Source organism: Myxine glutinosa, chromosome 7, assembly GCF_964187855.1.
Source record: "Myxine glutinosa chromosome 7, kmMyxGlut1.1, whole genome shotgun sequence".
Classification (NCBI taxonomy): domain Eukaryota; kingdom Metazoa; phylum Chordata; class Myxini; order Myxiniformes; family Myxinidae; genus Myxine; species Myxine glutinosa.
The window spans coordinates 142,981,617-143,000,557 of record NC_136267.1 but is presented as its reverse complement, the minus strand read 5'-3'; the positions used below and the strand labels follow the sequence as shown (position 1 = coordinate 143,000,557).

The 18,941-nt window shown below is 43.6% G+C and overlaps 1 protein-coding gene across 5 annotated transcripts in view; it reads right to left on the bottom strand.

Annotated features, from left to right (window-relative positions):
- The window catches only part of LOC137431711 (unconventional myosin-Ib), a 246,738-nt gene extending 241,549 nt beyond the window's left edge, over positions 1–5,189 (bottom strand). The window contains exon 1 of one of the 5 annotated variants that reach the window (XM_078782369.1): positions 5,061–5,189. In XM_078782369.1, the coding sequence (XP_078638495.1) occupies positions 5,061–5,184 (124 nt within the window). In that variant the 5' untranslated portion in view covers positions 5,185–5,189. Of the gene's footprint in view, positions 1–2,235; positions 2,255–4,872 lie in introns of those variants that run through there. The other 4 variants (XM_068123339.2, XM_068123340.2, XM_068123338.2 and 1 more) reach the window with 4 other exon arrangements.
- Positions 5,190–18,941: the final 13,752 nt, after the last annotated feature.

The window sequence follows — 18,941 nt, the reverse complement described above, 5'->3', positions numbered from 1 at the left end:
AATGTTAACTTATCCCCAGCCACAGGGCCCACTAACGCACACGGGGAGAAGAAGAAAGGAAGTTCGCGCACCAAACGCGCTTTGCCGTCAGTCGCTCCGGGACAGCTCGCCCGGCGTGGCCCTCTGGCGGTCACGGCACGTATGCAGGAAAATGCAGGCAGGGAGATCGCGCGTCTGTGGCCCGGAACGGGTCGTTCTCTCAAGCGCGATTAATACAGCGCAGAGCGCAGGGCACGGGGAAAGTTTGTGTACGTTGATAACAGGCAATTCAATTCACTCGTTCTGTAGCTCAACTCGCGTTCTCAAGCTTAACTCGCAATCCAGCTCCACTGACCTGAACTCAGAACTGTGCACACGACTCAACTGAGGCGGGGGGCTCGGAGCAGGGTTTTATGGCTCAACCCCGGCCTTACTCGAATGTTCCATGCTCCGCCTCCCGTTGCTGTGGTTAGCCACTCCCTTCGAGCTGATTGGCAGCTCGCGCTTACCGGCCACTCCCCCTGCAGCTCCTCCCTTCGGCCTTGCCAGACTTGTTCAGGCCGAGCACGTGGCATTTCAGCACCAAAAGAACACCCTACTCATGGGCCTACTCAACGCAAAACTAACACAGGAAAGGACTACACTTATATTTACGAAGAAATAACTATACTGTCGCGAGGCTACATGTTGGGGGGGTTATCCTTTATTCCAAAACCACAACAATATATATATATATATATATTGGGGCATGCTTACAGACTACAGAGAGATACTGGGGTGCATTGCACATGCAGACATAAAAAAAAATACAAGCTTTATATATTCTGTGGTGAAAAGTTGTAAAATAAGTTTATAGTTAGGCCAATATTCAAACCCAAGCTAAACAGCTTCGAGAAGAGTGTGTGTACCTCCAGGCCATCCTGCCTACCTATAAATTAAATATATATGTACAAGCACACAAACTAAATAATCCTATATATATATTATTGCTTAAACCCAGCAAGTTATAGATCCAACGGACGTTGCAACACCACAGGTGACATGCTCCCCACAACAAATTGTTACAATGAGGCCAATTTTCTTCCACTTGTCATTTCTGATGTCAACGATACAAGGTAAAGGCCACGTCTGAGGGATCAAAGCAGACATGTAGCATCACTCCGATCGAATGTTGTACCGGGTGACTGATAAGGATAATGTTCCCATACAGTGTGCCTCAAGGATCACCAGATCCACTGTACCCATTGCCTTCTCTATCCTCGGGTATGGAGGCCTGGGCAAGTTTAGATACATTTGGATATATTTGGTATGGAGATAAATTTGGTATGGAGGCCTAGCATTGGTTTGGATATTCAGCTAGCTGTTTGTACCCCCACTGTAAGTATGGAAGGAACAGTTCATAATGAACCGGCTTTTCTGAGCAAAAACTTGCCATTCACAACGACGCTTTGTTTGTACAAATGTATGAGACAAGAGGCACCTTTACAACCTGTCGACTGCTCTATCGATCACGAATGTGTCTTAATCAGCACCTGCTCGCTCAGACCGTGTCAATTAAAACCAACAGTTGTGAGCTTTTTAAAAATAATGGAGTCGAAACTCGCGGAGGAGCGGAACGATAAAGGGCGAGGGGCTTTCAACTGGCACAAAGGGGCAGAAAGGAACAAAGGGACAGAAAGGAACAAAGCGACAGTTGATGGACACACAATTATAACTGAAAGAAAAGGTGGGGTGTGGCAGTGGGTTAGTGGGAATAATACAACTCCATCTCCCGAAGGTTCATTTAATCAGATCATTTATTATAAGAGAGAGCCGCATGGATTCAACAAGATTAGACTTCACCCCACTGTGGTCAGCAAAAAGCAGGAAGTTTAACATGATCCCTTTTCTTCACCTTGAGTCTTTTAAAACACCTCCAAAGGTTTCAAATTTTAAACAATATATTCACCTGACTGGCAAGGCGTGATTCAGATATATTGCTGGCGGATTCAAAAGCAAGAACATCGAAGTACAACATGGAAAGTGATCATTATTTGAGTGTTTGGTGAATCAGCAGGTAGTTAGTTACAGGTTGCAAGATTGGGATGATGATTCGGACATTGAGCATGCGCAGATGTGGAAACTTGTTCAAATCAAGTTTCGATGGTTAAGAAAGATTTTGTTGAGTTTTTGCTCTCCCAAATATGTACATAGAGTAGAAAAAAGAGAAAGGAACGTACATAGTTTTTTAACAACTCCCATATACTTAATACGTACGCAATATGCCGGATATATGAGCACCACGCTCCAAGCATGTTCCTTTCCTGCACTGCACTCTACCTCTACCTCTTCCCTCCCCTAATCCCGCACCAACCTATACTTTCCTGCACTCTACCCCTTCCCTCCCCTAATCCCACACCAACCTATACTTTCCTGCACTCTACCCCTTCCCTCCCCTAATCCCACACCAACCGATACTTTCCTGCACTCTACATCTTCCCTCCCCTAATTCCACACCAACCGATACTTTCCTGCACTCTACCCCTTCCCTCCCCTAATCCCACACCAACCTATACTTTCCTGCACTCTACCTCTTCCCTCCCCTAATTCCACACCAACCGATACTTTCCTGCACTCTACCCCTTCCCTCCCCTAATCCCACACCAACCTATACTTTCCTGCACTCTACCTCTTCCCTCCCCTAATTCCACACCAACCTATACTTTCCTGCACTCTACCTCTTCCCTCCCCTAATCCCACACCAACCTATACTTTCCTGCACTCTACCCCTTCCCTCCCCTAATCCCACACCAACCGATACTTTCCTGCACTCTACCCCTTCCCTCCCATAATCCCACACCAACCGATACTTTCCTGCACTCTACCTCTTCCCTCCCCTAATCCCACACCAACCGATACTTTCCTGCACTCTACCTCTTCCCTCCCCTAATCCCACACCAACCGATACTTTCCTGCACTCTACCCCTTCCCTCCCCTAATCCCACACCAACCCATACTTTCCTGCACTCTACCTCTTCCCTCCCCTAATCCCACACCAACCGATACTTTCCTGCACTCTACCCCTTCCCTCCCCTAATCCCACACCAACCGATACTTTCCTGCACTCTACCTCTTCCCTCCCCTAATCCCACACCAACCGATACTTTCCTGCACTCTACCTCTTCCCTCCCCTAATCCCACACCAACCTATACTTTCCTGCACTCTACCTCTTCCCTCCCCTAATTCCACACCAACCGATACTTTCCTGCACTCTACCTCTTCCCTCCCCTAATCCCACACCAACCTATACTTTCCTGCACTCTACCTCTTCCCTCCCCTAATCCCACACCAACCGATACTTTCCTGCACTCTACCTCTTCCCTCCCCTAATCCCACACCAACCTATACTTTCCTGCACTCTACCTCTTCCCTCCCCTAATCCCACACCAACCGATACTTTCCTGCACTCTACCTCTTCCCTCCCCTAATCCCACACCAACCGATACTTTCCTGCACTCTACCTCTTCCCTCCCCTAATTTCACACCAACCGATACTTTCCTGCACTCTACCTCTTCCCTCCCCTAATCCCACACCAACCTATACTTTCCTGCACTCTACCTCTTCCCTCCCCTAATTCCACACCAACCGATACTTTCCTGCACTCTACCTCTTCCCTCCCCTAATCCCACACCAACCTATACTTTCCTGCACTCTACCTCTTCCCTCCCCTAATCCCACACCAACCTATACTTTCCTGCACTCTACCTCTTCCCTCCCCTAATCCCACACCAACCTTTACTTTCCTGCACTCTACCTCTTCCCTCCCCTAATCCCACACCAACCTATACTTTCCTGCCCTCTACCTCTTCCCTCCCCTAATCCCACACCAACCGATACTTTCCTGCACTCCACCTCTTCCCTTCCCTAATCCCACACCAACTGATACTTTCCTGCACTCCACCTCTTCCCTTCCCTAATCCCACACCAACCGATACTTTCCTGCACTCCACCTCTTCCCTACCCTAATCCCACACCAACCGATACTTTCCTGCCCTCTCCCGTTCCCTCCCCTAATCCCACACTAACCTATACTTTCCTGCCCTCTCCCTCTTCCCTCCCCTAATCCCACACCAACCTATACTTTCCTGACCTCTCCGTCTTCCCTCCCCTAATCCCACACCAACTGATACTTTCCTGCACTCCACCTCTTCCCTTCCCTAATCCCACACCAACCTATACTTTCCTGCACTCTACCTCTTCCCTTCCATAATCCCACACCAACCTATACTTTCCTGCACTCTACCTCTTCCCTTCCATAATCCCACACCAACCTATACTTTCCTGCACTCTACCTCTTCCCTCCCCTAATCCCACACCAACTGATACTTTCCTGCACGCTACCTCTTCCCTACCCTAATCCCACACCAACCTATACTTTCCTGCACTCTACCTCTTCCCTTCCCTAATCCCACACCAACCTATACTTTCCTGCACTCTACCTCTTCCCTTCCCTAATCCCACACCAACCTATACTTTCCTGCACTCCACCTCTTCCCTTCCATAATCCCACACCAACCTATACTTTCCTGCACTCTACCTCTTCCCTCCCCTAATCCCACACCAACCTATACTTTCCTGCCCTCTACCTCTTCCCTCCCCTAATCCCACACCAACCTATACTTTCGCACTCCTCCTACATGATCCTCCCTGTTTTTTGTCAATTTCCATTTTCTCAACTTCACCCCATAATTAACCTTTGACACCGCCATCCGTTCGAGCATAATAAATAATTAGACATTATTAGAAGATTCAGATAATTACGTAGATTCAATAAATAATAAGATTGAAACTTTGGATTTAAATAAATGCTGAAGTACAATAAAGAGAAGAAATATGATAAGGAATGAAGTACCGAGTGAAAGAAGCAGATATTTGTGAATATAAAACCACGTGACCATGCACTCCGCGGTACATCTCACGTCGTACGTATTTCCATCAATAAAAGCGAATAAAGAGGGCGAGTTTTTTCAAGAACGGAAAACTTCTACAGAAACAGGTACAGCGTTTGCGTGTCTGTCCGAACTCCAACCAGGTACCCACGCGAGTTGATCTTTGTGGTAGCTCTGGCTCGAGATTCCCCTGGAGATGATGACGAGGTGAGCGACAGGTAGCGCGCGCGACGACTCGATAACGTCGAAATTGCGTGTCCTGTGCAGTTTGACATGCGTCGGGGGAGGAGCCTGGGGCGGAGCTTCCTGCATCTGTGCTGAAGGCGGGGCGTATCGGAGTTTGGGTCGTATCGATGACGTCAGCAAGGTGGGCACGTGGCCAGCGCTGTCCCATTTGCCAGCGAAAAGTAACTTTATTGTTCAACAAATAACGAAGATAATTTAATAATTATTCCTCGCTCATTGTTATTAACCTGAATATCTCGCGATTGCGCTGCAGGTGAGCTCCGCCCCTTTTCAATGAAATGCTCAAACTGTTGTTGTACCATTTAAAGAGCATGTTGAATTTGATATAAAATGGGTTAATTGTATTAAAGTAGATAACTACTGTATACTCTGTTGTGCTAAACGATTTATTCCTACTGCAGGTATATATGCAGGTATTTCCTTTCAAACGTCACAAGAGATATGGAAAGTTTCATTTCCAAGGAATGGGCGAAGAACGACGAGAGATGCGAAATTGGGGGAATTATGCAATCGACGTCAATGAAGGCAGGATTTCATTGGTCCATGCGCACCATGTGACAAAACGACGTCAGCTATTTATTTTAACCTAAAATGTAAATACTAACACACCTTTTACCCAGGTCAATCTACATTTTTAGCTCACCTGGAACGAAGTTCAGGCGAGCTTATGCGATGGAGCATTGTCCGTCCGTCCGTCCGTCTGTCTGTCTGTCTGTCTGTAAACACTTGAAACTTCTTCTCCGAAACCGCTGATGGGATTGCGACCAAATGTGTCACAAATTATATTTGTTGTGTTGTGACTAAAGTTTGTTCACGGCATTTAAAAAAAATCGGGGTCTAAGGGGGTTTACCGGGGGTCAAAGTGGATCCTAGTTTGACCTCCCAATATAGGAATTTGCTTTTTTTCTCTGAAACTACACAAACTATTTCAATAAAACTTGACCACAATCTTAATCACCCGTGTTGTACCAAAGGGGAGGGGGGGGAGAGGGGAGGGGGGGGGGAGGGGGGAGAGGGGGGAGGGGGGGAGGGGAGGTGGAGGGGAGGTGGAGGGGGGAGTCAAGTCGGAAGTCATTGTCGTCAATTGATTGTCGCATTTATTTTTTATTCCCTGTCAAATGGCATTGGTCCCGCATTCCGAACCCGGAAGTCGGAAGTCATTGTCGTCAAAGTTGAAAAATTAACGTTACGAAATACGCTGATGACGTCATAATTTTAAAACCCGTAGGTTTTTTAAACATTTAAGGTGTGCTGTAGTTTCTCTGGGACGTACTGATTCCGAATATGAAGTTGAAAAATTAACGTTCCGAAATACGCTGATGACGTCATAATTTAAAAACGCGAAGTTTTTTTAATTTTAAGGTGTGCTGTAGTTGCTCTGAGACGTACTGATTCCGAATATGCCTTTGGTTTTGCTCTGCGATGAGTAGTTCTCGAGTTATAAGAGGACAAACAAACAAACAAACATACTTTACTGCTTTATATATACAGATATATATATATATATATATATATATATATATATATATATATATATATATATATATATATATATATATATATATTTATAAATATATATACATATATATATTGCCTTCAGAAAGTATTCAAACCCCTTTGACGTTTTTCACATTTTGTTGTTTTACAGCCTGAATTTAAAATGGATTAAATTAAGAGGTTTTTTGTGAGACACATGAGAAACATCAGAATACCTTTGATCTACCAAACACCCCGACATTCATACTTCCTACGCTTGCCTTTATTATACCATCCTCGTCACAACTTTCCACTACGTAGCAACAATGCAATCGGAACGCCGTGTGAAAGTTTGAGGTGCATCGTCTTATAGTCTCGGATAAATGTGCTGCTACATCGAACAAAGCCAGCTAACATTCATTGCTCCAAAGCCAAGTAAAAGCTTTGCTTTGTTTTCCTCACTACTGGACCTTTGCCATCACAAATATGCTAATTGTGGCCTTTCTGGTTGTTTTACTTTCTCGAATTGTCCTCCTTTTCTTCTCGACTGTGCTTGTGCGGTCTCTCGGACAATTCTCTTACATTAGGCCCTTCTCCTGCCTTATGGACATTTGAACCTCTGTGACGCAAATGTCATCAGTATGCTCCAAAGCTTCAAAAAAAAAGTTTATTTTGAATTTCTCCAACTTTCCTTTGAACAATGAGAAAAAAGCTGTTTCGTAACACGTGAGGCAGGTTGGTGGTCTTTCTGTCTTCTACCGACCAATATATATATATATATATATATATATATATATATATATATATATATATATATATATATATATATATATATATATATATATATATATATATACACATACATATATATACGTATATATATACATATATATATACATACATATATATACGTATATATATACGTATATATATACATATATATATACATACATATATATACGTATATATATACATATATATACAATAAACTCCAATACATTCAGAACTCCGCTGCCCGTCTACTCACCCATTCCCGGACCCGTGACCACATCACCCCCGTCCTTTACAAGCTTCACTGGCTCCCCATCTCCCAGAGAATCCAGTACAAAATCCTCCTCTTGACCTACAAAGCCCTCCATAACCTGGCCCCATCCTACCTGGCTGACCTCCTCTCCAGACACACTCCCACCCGCAACCTCCGCTCTGCTGGTACCAACCTCCTGACCCCCCCCATCCGGACCAAATTTAGATCCTGGGGGGACAGGGCCTTCTCCATCGCTGCTCCCACCCTCTGGAACTCGCTACCTCACACCATCAGAGACTCCTCCTCACTCACCACATTCAAAACATCACTCAAGACCCACCTGTTCAACACTGCATTCAACATTTAACCCACAGCATCTAACCCCTGACTATCTCCTCTCCTTCTCCCTCCTTTGTGCTTTGAATATTTCCCTATTGATTCTTCTTTTTTTGCAATTGTCTTTATGTTTTGCTATGCGTTATGTTTTGCACTCTGTCAAAGCGTCTTTGGGCTTCCTGAAAAGCGCTATATAAAATAAATGCATTATTATTATTATTATTATATATATATGTATATATATATCTATATATATATTTGTGCAGCGTCTGTCCTGTCCTGTGTTGTCACTGAACTACTTTCTCAAACTTTTGTGAAATCGTACCAAACTTCTGGAATGCACATATCTCTCCCGTCGGTATGTCCTAAGGGTATTTACTTTGAAAAAATTTCCAATTTTTTTTTTTTTTTTTGGGGAACTTTTTTTTTTAAACTTCAATTGTATCGACGCTGTTAGTATATATATATATATATATATATATATATATCAGTCTTCTACCGAAATGAGAAAAAAGCTCTTTCGTAACAACAGGCTGTAATTTATATGGATCTATCATGTGTTATGTAGCGACAGTAGATGTGAAACATGTTCAAGCAAAAGTCAGAAGTTATTGCGATAAGGGAGGGAGGTTGATTAAAAGAAAAAAATGAAACTCATGAAAAGAAAAAGAAAAAAAACAATCAAAAGGAAAAAAATGAAAATTAATAATAAGTAGTAATTAAAATGCACAGGTTCATCCAATCTCGTCTTCAATTATCCTACCCTTCTTGCCGCCAATGGTACTCGTCAGGTTCACTATGTTTTTTCGTTCAAAATTTTTGGAGATTAGCAAAACGATACATTTTTGGAATATTCAGAGCATGAGGAATCCAAAAATTAATGTTGGCATTTGCGTAGACACCTTTGCGAAAATTACACTCAGGACAATGATGAAGATCTGTAAAAACATATTCCTGAACGGTATATACCTAGTAGATCCTGTGTATAGGACTTATAGTTCATCTGATACTAACAAGGCTGCTTTCTTGCTTTATAAACCCATACCTATAACTTCAAAGGACTTGCAATATCATGTATTATGTAATACTTTTTTTTTTCTTCTTTTTTTGTATACAAGATCGAGGCTCGGGAAAGAGCGAACATTAATCACACAAAAAGTCAGAAAGTCAAACATATGAACACTGCAAGGGCTTCCAGGAAAAAAGTTGGAACTTCCAAAAAAAAAAAAAAAAAGGATCTGGGGTGAATTAGCGGGGGTAGAAAAGATCAAGGTTTTGGATGGGGGAAGATAAGAGATGGTGGTGAACAGCTGTTTTCAAGACCTGGAGGGAGGAGTGGGATTGAAGGGAGTGGGGGAGTTTGTTCCAGAGGCAGAAGAAAAGGGGAATGAAAGAGTGAAGGTGAGCAGAGAGCCTAGATTTTGGCAGTTTAACCATAAGAGGGTTGCTGGCAGATCTTGTGCGACCTGTAAGAATATTAGTGAGACAAAGCACAGAGAGAGCTGGGGCAGCAAGGCTGGAGAGGAGTCGGTAGAAGACAGAAAGACCACCAACCTGCCTGCGGTGAGTGAGGGAAAGGCCCTCGGAGTTAGCTTCATCGCAGGAGATTCCAATGATTCTGAAAGCTTTGGTTTCAACAGCGTGAAGCTGAACTAGGTGTGAGGCAGGAGCACCGGCCCAGAGGGGGGAACAGTATTCCATTGAGCTGCGGATGAAAGCATTGTATGTGGTGAGGAGCTCTGGTGTGCCAAGGAAGGACTTCGCACGACGGAGGATACCCAGTCGGCGACTGGCTTTGGAACCCAGCTTGGAAATGTGGTTTTCCCAGGAAAGATCATGGCAGATAGTGAGACCCAAAAGCTTGAGCGACAGAACTTCTTGGAGAGGATTGTTGAGAAAGTAGATGGGAGGGTTTTCCAGTCGGTCTTTTTGGACAGACATGGTAAGAGTGTGAGATTTGTCAGGATTGAAAGACATGTTCCACTTGTTTGACCAGTCTGTGATTTTGTCCAGGTCTGCAGAGAGTGAGGAGGCTGCAGACTACCGATCTGAGGGATGAGGAATGGAGCGGCAGAGAGTAGAGTCATCAGCAAAGAGATAGAGAGGATTTTCAAGAGAGTCGGAGAGATCATTGATGAAGACCAGAAATAGCACAGGGCCCAGAATACTACCTTGGGGAACTCCAGCCAGAACAGAAAGGGGAGATGAGAGAAATCCATTCAGGGCCACACGTTGCCTACGACCAGAGAGGAAGTCCGCAAGCCATGAATGGAGATTTCCATGGATGCCAAAGGAGGAGGGTTTGGTGAGCAGAGCTGGGTGCCAGACCGTATCGAAGGCACGTGATATGTCAAGGGAGACAGCTCTGATTTCCTGTTTGGCATTGAGGACCTCCATCCATTGTTGAGACAGTAGAAGAAACATGTCTAGAGTAGAATGACCTGGTCTGAATCCAAATTGATGATCAGAGATCAAGCCATTGGAGAAGAGGAAGGATTTGATATCCGAAGCAATGATGGATTCCATGACTTTGCTGATAATTGGGAGCAGGCTGATTGGTCTGTAGTTGCAAGGATCTGTTTTTGCACCATTTTTGTGTAAAGCGGTAATGTTTGCCAATATCCAAGATGCTGGCAGATGACCTTGGGTAAAAGAGAGGGGGAAAAGAACAGAGAGAGGGTGATATAGAGCAGCAGAGCAGGATTTTAGGACCCATGGGCTGATGCCGTCTGGTCCAGTTGCACAATCAGAGACGAGGTTTGAAAAAAACTTCTCCACCTTGCGAGGAGAGAAGGACACAGAGTCCAGGAGCAGTTGGGTTCGACTGGGTAAGGTGGGAACAGAGAGAGATGGGTTTGGGAAACAAGATTTTGAGGCACACACAGAGTTGAGGCATTCGGCTTTGTCACGTGCGGTGTCAACTGTGTAGCCATTTGAGGTAAGGGAGGGGGTGGAGGGGGAACAAACACCAGAAACGGATTTGACCAGATGCCACCAGGATTTGGAGGAAGGAGACAGGTTTGAGAGTTCAATCTTGTGTGGAGAGATAGTGCTTCCTGGCACTCCTGAGGGTAGACACACACTTGTTCTGATCTTGGTGGAAGGAACTGAGATTGCCTTCAGTTGGATTTGCCTTCCAAGAGGCAAAGGCAAGTTGTTTCAGGGCAACTGCCTCACCACAAGATTCAGTGTACCATGGACGGGAGGAAGGGTAAGACAACTGAAGACGAGATGGGATAAATCTTTGCATGAGAGAGAGCAGTTTGCTTTGGAAGAATTCCCAGGAAGAATTGATGTCAGAGGCAGTAGAAATGGGAGACCAGTCCAGATGATTGATGGCTGCTTGCAGACCGTGCCAGTCAGCCTGAGTGAAATGCCAGACTCGTTGGCGCTGAGGAGGCTCTCTGAGAATGGCCAGAGAGATGTCCACTTTAACAAGCACATGATCAGAAGAACCGATTGGAGCAGAAGAAGAGCAGCAGACATTGCAGGGTAGTTTGCCATAACCAAGTCTAGAAGAGAAGATACTCCATTGACTGATGTTATATCACAAATATAAAGACAATAGTTTTCAATTACCTTTGATTGTTGCTTTTCTATAATCCTGAGCACTATTTTGAGGCCTTTATTGGATTCCTTGACTCAGAAAACAGAGGATTAGCATATTTAATTAAATTAAATTGCAGGTGTCTGTGCAAATGGCAACATTGATTTTTGGATTCCTCATGCTCTGAATATTCCAAAAATGTATAGTTTTACTCAACTCACAAAATTTTGAACGAAATTATATTTGTTAACATGATGAACCTGACTATCTTCATCACTGTCCTGAGTGTCATTTTCGCAAAGGTGTCGACGCAAATGTAAACATTAATTTTTGGATTCCTCATGCTCTGAATATTCCAAAAATGTATAGTTTTGCTAATCTCCAAAAATTTTGAACGAAATTATATTTGTTAACATAGTGAACCTGACTATACTCTGAATCCTGCAGTGAGCGGCAGTTTCTCTGAAACAACTTGCCTTCTTTTCCTGGAAGGCAAATTCAACCAAAGGCAATCTCAGTGCTTTCCAAAAAGTCCACAACAAGTGTGTGTCCACTCTCGGGAGCCAGAGCCAGAAAACAACATCTGTCCAACCTCAACAATGAATTTTCAAACTTGTCTCCCTCATCTAAAACCTGGTGGTGCCTTGTTAGTCTATCTCTGGAGTATGCTCCATTTCTATACGTTCCATTTCTTCCAATGGCAGCACAGCTGACTATGCTCGTGAGGAGGCCGAATGCCTCAATTCTGTGTTTACATCCAAATATTGTGTCCCCAACCCTTCACTCCTGGTACCCACCCTTCTCTGTCATACCCAACTGCTCCTGGACTCCTAAACCGAGAAGGTTATTTCAACCCGAGATGTTTCTTTAAACCCTAGACTTTGACTCTGCAACTGTACCAGATGGTCTAAAAAGAACCTGCTGTGCAGGGGGACCGGCTAACTAGAACAAGGAAAGATTACATACCCTCGCACGGATTTGTTTTGTGTGCTTTTAGAGTACGTATTTTATAGACGTACTCACATTCTAATTGTACATACTTTATAGAGGTACTGGATTGAAAAAAATAGAATGTGTACTGGCTACCTCTAGGTGGCACCTATGTTAGCAAATTCCTTGCGGACAAACAGACAAACGGACCCAAATGCAATACACTCTCCTTCGGCAAGGTTAACAAGCCAGACGACTGTTCTCGCAGTGAACATAAAAAAGCATATTGAGGTTATACTCACTTATGTTCTGCATATCTTCTTTCCAGGATTCCTAATTTGGTTGACCCATCTCTGGGGGCTAATTAGTTGGGTACCACAGCAACTTTTCATCCACGGTCACGTGCAGTCTGCCGCGCACCTGTAAGCACAGATCTACTGTAATTTAAGTCAGGGGGAAAAAAATCGGAATTCGGCCAAGGTGCCTGGGATAACTCGCCAACTCATCAAAAACTGACTCCATGGGATTGTTAACCAGCTAATGCTGGCAAATAGCTATATTTCGGACAGAACGTCAAGATGGATGAGCAATTAAAGAATTAGTGTTCCACTCGGAAGGGTGTCGGAGTGAACTCCATTCAATGTACAATGTGCGCGAAGTGGGTTCATCAAAAATGTAGTGGTCTGAGAGGGTCATTAACCAGTGTGGCAGCTACATTCAAATGTAAGGTGTGCACAGAGGGAGCTGCAGATGGAGGAAATGTTGAGTTGGATCTTGGAGACGGCGTGAAGCTGGAAGGTGTGAAAACATTTTGCTACCTCGGAGACATGCTGAATGGAGAAGGTGGATCAGACTCGGCAACGGTTGCTAGAGTGAGATGTGCATGGAAGAAGTTTCGGGAACTGAGTGGCGTGCTGATGAGGAGGGGAGTGTCGTTGAAGCTGAAGGGAAAGGTGTATGCTGCATGTGTGAGAAGTGTTATGATTTATGGGAGCAGGACATGGGTAATGAACATAGAGCAGCAACGAAGGTTGGAAAGGGTGGAAATGCGAATGGTTCGATGGATGTGCGGAGTACCGTTGAGAGAGAGAGGAAGACAAATGATGAATTGCGAAAGATGATGGGAATAGAGCCTGTGATGGATGCTGTGAAGTGAAACAGGTTGAGATGGTTTGGTCATGTGTTGAGGAAGGATGAAAGTGACTGGTTGAGAAAAATGATGGAAATGAATGTAGAAGGAAGTAGAGGACGGGGAAGACAGAGAAAGACTTGGCTAAAGATGGTGGAAGAAGAAATGCGGGCAAGGGGGTTAACATGGGGAGATGCAGAAAATAGGGCAAAATGGAGAAGATTGTCATGGGGACCACAAGGCTAACCCCCGCTCTATCAGGGAAAATGGCCTTAAAATGCATGTTGTTGTTGTTGTTGTTGTTGTTGTTGTTGTTCCACTCGAGGTATATGCTCTAGGCTGGCAGGATAGCTCAGAGGGGGCATACTCACGTTTGAGCTTTCAAGATTGAGTTTGATTTTGGATCCAACTATAAAATGTCGCCCTAGTTGTGTGTCACAAGAAGGACGGTGCTTAAATGAGTGAGCTCTTCATGGAAGGCAAGTTTAGCCAGAGGACCCATATATCAGTTGGTGAACATTTATGAATCCATGGTGTCTGGACATACTCCAATTTCTTGGCATGGCTATGCCAAAAGTTTGAAAATTTGAAAATTAGATTATTTGTTGACCCACTACCTGCCCAACTGGATAATCAGCCACCGGAGGTGGCATGTCAGTGGAGGGGCCCTGAGAAAGAGAGGATTTACTGTGTCTTTGATTCACTTGGATATTCATCATGAGAATTATTCCAACAACTGTAACTTCAATGCAACTAAATTAAATAAGGCAATTCTCTCTAGGTATATATGTGAAGGTGTGTACATCTGAAAATCACAGAAAAAAACAGGGCTGGGCTGATTTCCATCAAATTTAACATATGTGTTGGTAGTATCGAGGGTCATGATTGGCTGAGGGCATGGCTGTGTCACTAAAGCATTGAAGTCTGTAGATCAGAGCAGGAATTTGTAATTTGTTCAGGGTGTCAGTGATAGCTCGCCTCCTCTTCGTGAGGGACACCATGGGATCTCTAACGTCCACCAACCAATGCTGACATATGGGACGCCCAGTGTAACAACAATCCATGGGATGGCACACACATTGATGAATCACCCTGCCTGTGAATCATCAGGATGACAGTTTATAGCTGGGTCGGGATTCAAACCCAGGCCACACAGTCTAGAGATGAGTGTGCGTACAGCCGTACATCTATGCCATCCTCCCATCCCATACACACAGCTTAATAATGTGGAGTGAAGATTGTTAATCCTTAATTGAAGGAGCATGGATACTCATCATGCAATAAGTAATATAGATAATATCATGATGCGGCAAAGCTTGATATGGCACTTGAGGCAGAAAATGTGTTTCTCAAGGCAATAATTTGGAGCGTGGGATGCAGAGGTGAAAGAATGGAGAATCTATCTATAATTCCAGTAATCTCTGTCTGTACGTTTGTACGTTTGTACGTTTGTACGTTTGTCTGTTTGTCTGTGACCGCTGTTTCTCGACAACTACCGGTCCGATATACTTGAAACTTGCCAGGTATATTGCTGGGGACCCGAGGATGTGCCTTTTCAAGGTTTGAAATTAATCGGACAAGTACTTACCGAGCTATGGCGATTTAGCCGTTCGCCGTTCGCTTTGCCGTTGCGAATGGACCAAACCATTCATGTAAATAGAGGGGGGGGGGGGGGGGTTCTGTGGTCGTTCGCTTTGGCTTTGCGAATGGACCAAACCATTCATGTAAATAGAGGGGGGGGGTTCTGTGGTCGTTCGCTTTGGCTTTGCGAATGGACCAAACCATTCATGTAAATAGAGGGGGGGGGTTCTGTGGTCGTTGCGAATGGACCAAACCATTCACATCGAATCATCGAATCACATCGAATGGACCAAACCGTTCGCTTTGGACCAAACCATTGCATGTAAATAGAGGGGGGGGTTCTGTGGTCGTTGCGAATGGACCAAACCATTCATGTTTTTTTTTTTGTTTTTTTTTGGCAAGGAACGGGCACCCACGTACGGGCACGTCCTAGCTTATATATAGTACGGGCATGCCCTAGTAATAATAATTGTGTGAGGGAGACAAAGCTCTTAATAAGCAGGAAGACTGGATTGGTATTGAGTGAGACCGCAATGATGAAGAGAAATAGACTTTAAAAGGAATGTAAACTCAAATTTAAAAACTGACAATAATTACATAATAATAATAATAATGATGATAATAACCAGAGCACTGTATTAAACTCATGCCTACTCCCACTGAACCCTTCCCCTCGCCCTCCCCCTCTTCCCTCCTCACCCCTCCCTTCCCTTCCCCTTGCTCGTCCCTCACCTCATCCTCCCTCCCCCCTCTTCATATTCCCAGCACAAAGCGACTCTGCATTGCCCGGCAACGCGGTGTACTTTTGCTAGTTTTCTAATAATAATAACAATAATAATAATAATAATAAGAGTGCCAATCGATCGTCAACTCATGTCTAATACCACTGAATTATTGCCCCTCCCATTCCCTCCCTCCCCTTTCTCTCCACCTCCTGCCCTCCTCCCACCCCCTACTTTCCCCCCCACCCTCCACCGCTCTTCATATTCCCAGCACAAAAGGGCTTTGTGTTGCCAGGCAACGCAGGGTCCTTTTACTAGTTATCTTATAATAACAAGAGTGTTGCTGTTCGTCAACTCATGCCTACTCCCACTGAACCCTAACCCCCCCAAAGCCCTTTCCTCCCTGGCACTCATTCACTCTTGTGCGAAGTCATTGTTTCCCTGTCCTCCTCCAATCACCTTTAAGTCTGGAACCTGCTGCCCTCTGCCGTTTATCTCAATGAACCTAGATTTCTACATGAAAAGATTCCATTAAATAGTAAACTCGGTTTGACAGTTATAGATTATTTTTTTCCGTTCAGAGCACATCATCCGAGTCTCCAATACCTTCCCCACACTCATTAGGAGAATAAGCGAAAGACGACACACACATATGATGACCCCAAAACATGCAGGGGGTAATGAAAGGTTGTGCCAACTAAACTATAGGTTTATTGCACTCCTTTGTCTTAATTGCCCTCGCCAGAGGAGAGGGTATTGCATTTGAGTCCGTTTGTCTGTGTCTGTTCGCACAGAATAAATATTATTTTCTCTGCAACCGTTGGTCCGATTGACAGGAAATTTGCCCCATAGGTGCAACTCCACCGGTACAAATTTTTTAATGATAATGATGACGTCATCGGTCACGTGGTTCAGCCGCCATCTTGGAAAACCCGAAAAAAATAGCACCTCTATATCTCCGAAAGCGCTGAATAGAAAAAATTGAGACATGGCTCATTGTAAAGAACTCTCCATGCGGAATAAAAATATGTTAATGATGATGTTATAGGTGCCTCCATTATGACGTAATAATTCGACGAGTACAAAATTTCATGCAATCAAGATTAAATTTATTGAGCGCCATGTCGGCATTAACTGGTGGAGAAAAAAATAATAATGATGACGTCATCGGTCACGTGGTTTTGGCCGCCATCTTGGAAAAATCGAAAAACTTTGCACCTCCATATCTCCGAAAGTGCTGAATAGAAAAAATTGAGACATGGCTCATTGGAAAGAACTCTCCATGGGGAATAAAATATGTTAATGATTATGTCATAGGTGCCTCCATTATGACGTCATAATTCGACAAGTACAAAACTTCATCCGATCAACATGAAATTTCTTGAGCATAAATAACCTAGGAATAAATTGGTTTAGAAAAAAAAAAAATGATGACGTCATCGGTCACGTGGTTCGGCCCCCATCTTGGAAAAAGCGAAAAACTTTGCACCTCTATATCTCCGAAAGTGCTCAATAGAAAAAATTGAGACATGGCTCATTGTAAAGAACTCTCCATGCGGAATAAAAATATGTTAATGATGATGTTATAGGTGCCTCCATTATGACGTAATAATTCGACGAGTACAAAATTTCATGCAATCAAGATTAAATTTATTGAGCGCCATGTCGGCATTAACTGGTGGAGAAAAAAATAATGATGACGTCATCGGTCACGTGGTTTTGGCCGCCATCTTGGAAAAATCGAAAAACTTTGCACCTCCATATCTCCGAAAGTGCTGAATAGAAAAAATTGAGACATGGCTCATTGTAAAGAACTCTCCATGGGGGATAAAATATGTTAATGATTATGTCATAGGTGCCTCCATTATGACGTCATAATTCGACAAGTACAAAACTTCATCCGATCAAGATGAAATTTCTTGAGCATAAATAACCTAGGAATAAATTGGTTTAGAAAAAAAATAAATGATGACGTCATCGGTCACGTGGTTCGGCCCCCATCTTGGAAAAAGCGAAAAACTTTGCACCTCTATATCTCCGAAAGTGCTCAATAGAAAAAATTGAGACATGGCTCATTGTAAAGAACTCTCCATGGGGAATAAAATATGTTAATGATTATGTCATAGGTGCCTCCATTATGATGTCATAATTCGACAAGTACAAAACTTCATCCGATTAACATGAAATTTCTTGAGCATAATCTAGGAATAAATTAGTTTAGAAAAAAAAATAATGATGACGTCATTGGTCACGTGGTTCGGCCTCCATATTTGTATTTAACACAAAAGCCTTAAAAACCACTGAAAATACATCCTGGTGAGGGTTTGCAATCTCTGATTGCTCTTTTTCTTGTTGTTTGTCTGTGACTTACAGGAATGGTCGCAGGAAGGACATACTGTATGACGGTGAACAGATGGCTTTGGATTCCTCGGACGTGCTCAATGCATCCATTAAATGTTCCACATTTAACCCAGCCCCTCTTTTACCCATACCCATCTCTTCCTCCATACCCAACACGTACACACACACACACACACACACACACACACACACACACACACACACACACACACACACACACACACACACACACACACACACACACAATAGTCATGAAGTACACAGAGTTTGTTACTCAGAGTAAGAGAGAGCAAATACTCCAATACTCAGAGTAAGTTAAAGTTTGCAAAATGTTAAATTTCAACTCTTTCTCTGCTCTATGATAAATAAATGTTGCCTGCCATACATCTTCAACTGCCAACATCTCACAGAACCTCTACGTGTCTTAAGATTGATTTTGGGTTTGTATTAATTATATGCAGGAGTGACGGGTTGGGGTGTGCAAGTGAATGTGCGTTTGTATTTACTATGGTGTGGAGAGTATATAATATAATACAGAATAGCTTTTATAACGGAGTACAGCATATATGAGTTGATAATGTGCATTATACCACAGGTTGATGTGAGGCAGCTAGTACAGCTCAGTGCTGTACAGAATATAGTGTATATTACTGCAATATAATAGACCCACAGGACAGCAT